The following is a 6,775-nucleotide window of genomic DNA, read 5'->3' on the forward strand; positions in this document are numbered from 1 at the left end:
TAAAAAGAAGAAAGAAAAAAGAAAAAGAAAAAACTTGGCAAGCTTAAGAACTAAGTCTTGATGTACTTTTCGTTTCTAAGGCACAACACATGCTTTTATAACTTGTCAACTTCTGCTTAGATACTGAATTCTCTATTGTTAAAAAACGCTACTCCAAAGATATATTATCCCTAGGCTTAACTGGCAACTTCCAAGGCACATCTGTTTTTGGCCCCTTTTTGCTTTGAGTTCTTAGAGTCATCCAAAACAGTAAGACTGGTCAAGGTATATGATTGACTAATAATATGAAAAGGTGAAAAAGATTCCACTTCATTGATTGGAAAATTTGACCACCACATGGTCTATGTTCCTATCTGAATGGGTGCCCAATAGGTGACTGATTTTTTAGATTAAGATTAATATTGTGAGATAGCTTTTGGAGACTACTCAAGAGGGACGAGGTTATTGGACAAAATTCATTGAGGAATGGACTATAAATTACTAGGAGGGCCTTGAAACACGGGCAATGTGTCTCTTATAGTCTCCCATCTGGTGAACATACTTTTTTATTAAATCTTTTTTTTTCCTCCTAATTAGAGAAAGCTCAATTTGTGAGTAGTACATATTATCTAGCATGCTAGGCAAAGTTAGATCAAGTAAACAAAATGGCGGATGACATATACAATATGCCACGTATACAGAGAAGAAAACCAATAATAGATTGAAATAAAAATAAAAAACACACCTAAACTATCACCACCTATATATTAAAACACACCTAGGTCACATCTATTCATCAGCTTCAAAGTGTGGTTTAATATATGGATGTGATAATTTAGGTAGGAAAAAATAGCTAATAATTGAGGCGTGAAACTCACGAAATAGTGATAAGTCAATAGCAATTGCTTTAACTAAAGTGGCTCCAAAACAAAATCACCCTTTCTTCTTTCGTTCTGATAATATATAACAGTAAGACGAAGCAATTAGTTGCTTCAACTTGTTTAGGTTACCAATTCAGAAATTACTTGACTTATCCGAGTACCTAAAAGATAATTGAATTCAGTACATCATGACCAGGCCTTTTGGCACTCCCACAGAAATTTTGGAATATTGGAAGCTGCTTTAGGATAGTAACCTCTCACAGCAGACTATAAATTGCATCCACATATTTTACCTGGCATTCTTGTAATGCAATGAAAATTAGCCCATCCGAACTAATCAGGAATTGAGACAATAGAGGACTCATATAGCTCATCCGAAATAATCTGGAAGTGATAGTTGATTGACTGAATAGTATAAACATAAATTGGGTCAAGACTTACAGTAAACACACACTTTTTCATTACCATTTAAAATTATCAACGAGCAAGAAGAATGTGATACACTAGAATACAGTAGAATGGTCAGGCCAAAAAGGGAGGAAGTCGTTCTGCTGTTTCAAGGAAGAAGGATAAGACCAGATTTCATTCATCAATGGTTTATTAATAACCAAGAGGTCGGAGTCAATCTATAAGAATATGAAATAATCAAAATAATCAAGGAAAGAAGTGAAATAATATCATTTGCTTATAGAACTAGGAATGTAATCATCATTCTGCCCAGAATGCTGGCCTTGATTTTAAAGAATTTCTTGCTCGCATTATGAATAGAGTATGGGGGGTGGGGGGTCTCTCTTTTATCTGACTCCAGAAATTATGTCGGTCTGGCAACTGTGTTGGACCTTAAAGAATACTAGGATTCCGTAGTAAACAAGCCTCTTCAAAACTATCATCAATGTCTGCTAAGGTTAGACAAAAAGTGCATCAGATGATTTACTTCTGTCAAGGTGGTCTTCCATTATCCAAGTCCTCCATAACATCGATATCCTTGTGTGCTGTTATCTTCTGCACATAACCTGCAGTGACAAAGATTTTGTATTAAAAATCAGATTGCTCCACAATCTCAAAAGCAAGCTGAAATTTTGTTAACTGATATAAAGCTCTCATTATGGGATTCTATAGCTTCCTGTAGCTCCGATTACAATTAGAGAAGTCATTGGCCAGTTCGGCCCTGCTGTTTTCTCAATTATTTTCCCCTGTTCTGTATTGTTTTAGTCCATAAGAGAGAACATCTAAAGATCTCAAGAGGTATGAGGCTCATGCCTAGTTGGGGACTTTATAACTGACATCCATCCTTTTACAGAGTTTAAACTCACAAAACCATGAGAAAAATATTGTTATGAACCTTTCGTCTTCACCTTCATCAAGGGATACGAGTTCCAGTGTTCTAGAAAGTACAGAAGTATCAATTGTCTTCTTTTCAGTCAGCTAATTGTATCCAAATACCTTCTCGTTTAAGCTTGTACTAAAGCAGAAGAGCCAAATAAAGTAAAGAACTTTATTTAATTTTTCTAATGGTGTTAAAGAAAATGCACTTCAATTCATAAAATATATCTGTACAAAGAGATAAGTATTGGTCACGCCTTACGTAAACCTCCATGTGCAATGATGTATAGGTGCAACACTAAAATGATTGAAGGTACCAAATAAGGACAAGATAAACCTAAAATCACATGAAGGTATATGGTCTCAAAAGACCCTGCAATCTCTATCTATGTTTACAGAGCTAAGAATGGTAAATAGAAGTAAAAGATCCAAACAGGTGATACGAAATAGTTAAGGTTTAGTCATTCTTGTTCTTAGCTAAAATTAGATTGGTAATGTCAGGGTTCTTTCTAGTGAGGTTCGAATAAGTGTGTGATATTTAGAGAACTAGTACATTTTGCCTTAGAAATTAATTCACAAGAAATTAGCTTAATTAGTCATGCATTTTCATAATAATATTAATTTATTATAAAGATTGCTAGAATAATACTTATTCCACCAGAAATTTAAGGTGAAATCCCATCTAACTGCGGGGGTGAAGGAAGTGCAATAAGCAATGAACCAGTGTCAATCTCATAAAAATAGTACAAAACCTCTAACAGATTGCTTTCATATGTTTTTAATGGGCTGATGTTTTAATGAGATCAGCTGGCAATAAAATCTCAACTTTCTTGAAACTGTGCTGCAACCCCCTGCCCCCAAAGAAAAAGACAAGATAGCAAGAGCATGAACAGAAGAAAAAGAAGATTCTTGAAAGACTGGGGGGTTACACACCATGAATGAAAAAGGGTTTGCACTCCCCAAATTCATCGTAATTCGAAGAGTGCTCAGATATGATATGAGAATTATTGCAATTCCTAGACTACTTAGCTGACACATTGTAGTTTCTGTTAGCAATGCATCTTTGATCCTCTTTCTTCTGCTACTCTTTATTTTCATACCTTAAAATGCAAACCTCCTTGGTGCTCCTCTTCTTATTTTCCTACACAAAATCTACAATAGAAATACTGAGAAAGATGTTCCAAAATCACAATACATTTCTAAGCAGTCAGCATGTACAAATATTCAATAAAACACCAGAATAATATTAGTATGAAGGAGGAATTTGGAGTGATTTTGTTCCCGTCAAAGGCCTTCCCACTCCTTCATGATCACTTGGTCCGTAAGCTCCTTTAGAACTTCCTACTTTTTTGTAACCATACTATTCCTACCACAAGAAATTCACTAAACATCTCTCTCGCCCACTCTCGATTTCCCTCTCCTGTTATTGTTTTCTTATTACTTTTCAAGGTACCGGCATTTAAAAGCAATTATTTCTCAATCCAACCAAAAATGCACACAGACTATGTTTTGTCCAAAGGAAAATCGTTAACGAATCAGGAAAAGATCCATATAATTGGAAAAGGGCCTTCCCCTTAATGGTCCACGGTGGAGTCAAACCACTCTGTCAAAATTCGAATAAATACCATATCAAGAGAAGTGCTATTTAAATGATTCAAGAACCCAACTTCTGGAAGGGACATACTCATATAGTCAACCCCAATTTGCTTGAGATTGAGGCATAGTTGTTATTGTATTCGGATACGGTAAGTTAACATCATTTTAATGCATCCTTTTTTATTGACGCGGAATTAATCTTTAGGTATCTTTCACAGTTAATCCTACATAAGAATATATAACCTACTGCATACTACTGTATACAAAGAAGCCTTGAATGGATGAGCATGCAGTCCACGTTTTCAAAGTAAAGCAGAAGAGAAAAGACAAATAATGATCATGAAAATATAAAGCACAGAGGAAATAAAAGCAAAGTGCTTGTACCAATTCCAAGGCAAGGTATGCATTTACAAATGGTCTCCTTCCCTCGTTTGTTGTAGTAACTTACAAATCCTGTTCCTTGGCAACTCCGGCATTTCCCAGTCCACTCATAGACGACTTCCTTGCAATCCTAAGGTAACAAGAATGACCAAAGGGCTTCATCAAAAAATAAGAATGACCAAAGAAAAACGATAAAACCTAGACCAGACAATATCTTTAACATTCTCTGGTAAACATCTTCTTTTACGTAGACAAAGATATTACACTGTGATAACAAATACCATACTTGTTCCTACCAATACTTCTAGTAGTCTAGTTGTGGAAAAAGTTTGAAACAAATTAGATAAGACAAATTAGACTGTATATTGACCAATCGTGGTCAGTAACTCTACAAATAACTTTGTGCCACAAGATACTGGACAAAATGCTGATCATTTTTTCCGGTGAGAAATCCCCGAGGGTCAAATGGCATGTGGTTCGAAACTTGATGGATAATGGGCCTGCCCCATTATCCTCCTCCACTTAAATACCAGCCTTTTGCCTGTGTTTGTGGTTCGAACCTGTGACCTCTAGACCAAAGATCTTGAATTGAACTGCAATATAAGTTTCAAAAATATAGTTCTTTTTGTTTTACAGAAGATGTTTTCCTTAAGTCCATACACAAGAATTAATGTTCTAAAAGGTCCCTTTTATCCATAAAAGAACTTAAACTACAAAACCAAAAGTTAGTTCAGAACTCAATAGTCTGAACTAGAACAATGAGATCAAGCATACTGTTGCTGTGTAATATACTTATGCACTTCACTCAAAAAGAACAAAATAGAGACCAGGTGTGGGTCCACCATTTTTTTTTTTTTTTTTGAGAATGGTAATGTTGTATTCCTCAGCATTAAGGACATGCTAGGGACCTCCAAAAATATCGGCCCAAAACAACACGAGAAAACTAAAATAACTATAGGGAACCTAAAAAATAACTATAGGGGTGGGTCTACCATTTGAAGAAGCAAAATCAATCTATCAATCAATATGCCCCAACTTTGGGTCTTTCATTTATCATAGTTAGCTAATTTTTACTTGCACCCAAATGTGTGGCCTGCAAACTGGAATCAATCATGAGAGACCAAGTTCATATCCCGGCATGGGAAAAAAGCTACTCCCTCTGTCCAATTATACGGCAGAGTTTGGATTTCGAGAGTCAAACGTATTAATTTTGCCGGACAAAGAATCTTTAAGGTTTAGGACATAAAATTTATATATTTGGAAAATATGTAATTGACAATTCAAAATATTTAAAAGATATGTGAAAAAAATTAAACTGTTTGACTGTCGGAATTCAAACTGTGCCACGGAGGGAATATGTGATAGCTTCTCATTAGCCTAAAATTAGAATAACAATAAATGAAATAAACATGGCAGGGTGTAGCCTAGTGGTTAATGAAGTGGGAAGAAAATCACGAGGTCACAAGTTCAATTCCTAGCAGACACAAAAACACTAGTCCAGCTGTCGCGGTCTTGGTGGACAGAGTTACAAATAAATGAAATCGAGATTCATACCTGTATTTGGGGATCACAACGAAGGCGGCGATCAATCTCGTCAGGGAAAACAGGACAAGTGTGAGGATAAGTCATAGGAAGTGGAAGAGATTCAGCATCATCAGCCAAGTAACTCTCTCTGTTCCGCCTTCCCCACCCATTAATTTTCTTATCTTTTTCCGGTACTCACATTTGGCTCTGCCGGCGCCGGGGGAAGACAATGGGGTCAACGGCGGCAGCAGTGCAGCGAATAGAGGTTGTGTTTGGATGAGGATATGAGAATTGAGGTGGAGTTATAATGGAACTAGGGTTTATTATTGGAAACATTCCAAATAGTAAATAAGATGTTTCATTCGGTTTCTTTCTTCCTATTCTTTTACGAGGATTGGTGAGCTGTTTCAAGTTCTGGAAACGAACCACATTTGAATTACCGGTTCTTAAAATACTGTTGAAAAAGCCTACAACCCTTTACATCCGCTTTCCAAGAAATGTTTTCCCTACTCTCTCCTCCCATTGTTGACCTCATATGCTCTTAAATAATGAATTTACTTATCCATTATTTAAAAAATAGATTTTTATTTTTATTTGTCATTTTATCGCATATCAAGATAAGACAATTTTTTTTTATATTTTACTCATGATATTAAATACTCACTTCAAATCATTTTTTTAAATTCAATAACATATACATCAATTAATATGAATAAATTTATAAATTATGCGCTTCATTTATTATTTTCTTAAACAGCGTAAAAAGTTCAAAGTGGACAAGTAAAAGTAAACGGATAGAGTAATTCCTCCCTTTCAAAATGCTTGTTTTACTTTACTTTTTAATCAGTTTAAAAAAGAATGATTCTTCCTTTTTTTAACAACTCTTTAATTATAATTTTTCACATGACATGTTTAAGATCACAAGATTAAAATGTGTTTTGGTACAATCTACCCATCTTTAATTTAAGATCACAAAATTCAAAAGTCTTCTTTATTTTATTAAACTTCGTCTTTACTTTATTAAATTTCGCGTCAAGTCAAAAGCATATTTTGAGATGAAGGGAATAAATTTACTATATCACCTTTTGAAT

General features: G+C 35.0%; 1 protein-coding gene across 2 annotated transcripts; it reads right to left on the minus strand.

Moving 5' to 3' along the window:
• Positions 1 to 1,296: 1,296 nt before the first annotated feature.
• Positions 1,297 to 6,196, minus strand: LOC132606512 (protein disulfide-isomerase SCO2-like). Of its 2 annotated transcripts, XR_009569917.1 has the most exons (4): positions 5,715 to 5,726; positions 4,164 to 4,290; positions 3,284 to 3,335; positions 1,297 to 1,873 (listed from the first exon to the last, which is right to left on the minus strand). XR_009569917.1 is itself a non-coding variant. In XM_060320051.1 (3 exons), the coding sequence occupies exons 1-3, from the start codon at positions 5,787 to 5,789 to the stop codon at positions 1,800 to 1,802; spliced, it is 276 nt and encodes a 91-aa protein (XP_060176034.1). In that variant the 5' UTR covers positions 5,790 to 6,196; the 3' UTR covers positions 1,297 to 1,799. The 2 variants fall into 2 exon arrangements, 1 of the variants encoding a protein (XP_060176034.1); XM_060320051.1 differs by lacking the exon at positions 3,284 to 3,335 and having other exon boundaries at positions 5,715 to 6,196.
• Between the last annotated feature and the right edge of the window lie 579 nt (positions 6,197 to 6,775).

This window comes from Lycium barbarum, chromosome 8 (genome assembly GCF_019175385.1).
Source record: "Lycium barbarum isolate Lr01 chromosome 8, ASM1917538v2, whole genome shotgun sequence".
Lineage (NCBI taxonomy): Eukaryota > Viridiplantae > Streptophyta > Magnoliopsida > Solanales > Solanaceae > Lycium > Lycium barbarum.

Excerpts from the sequence above, each read along its gene's own strand:
- LOC132606512 (XM_060320051.1), bottom strand. The coding sequence starts at position 5,789 with ATGACTTATCCTCACACTTGTCCTGTTTTCCCTGACGAGATTGATCGC. Across the intron at positions 4,291-5,714 it reads GTTGTGATCCCCAAATACAG|GATTGCAAGGAAGTCGTCTA; the intron begins GTATGAATCTCG and ends TTGTTACCTTAG. Across the intron at positions 1,874-4,163 it reads CATACCTTGCCTTGGAATTG|GTTATGTGCAGAAGATAACA; the intron begins GTACAAGCACTT and ends TTGTCACTGCAG.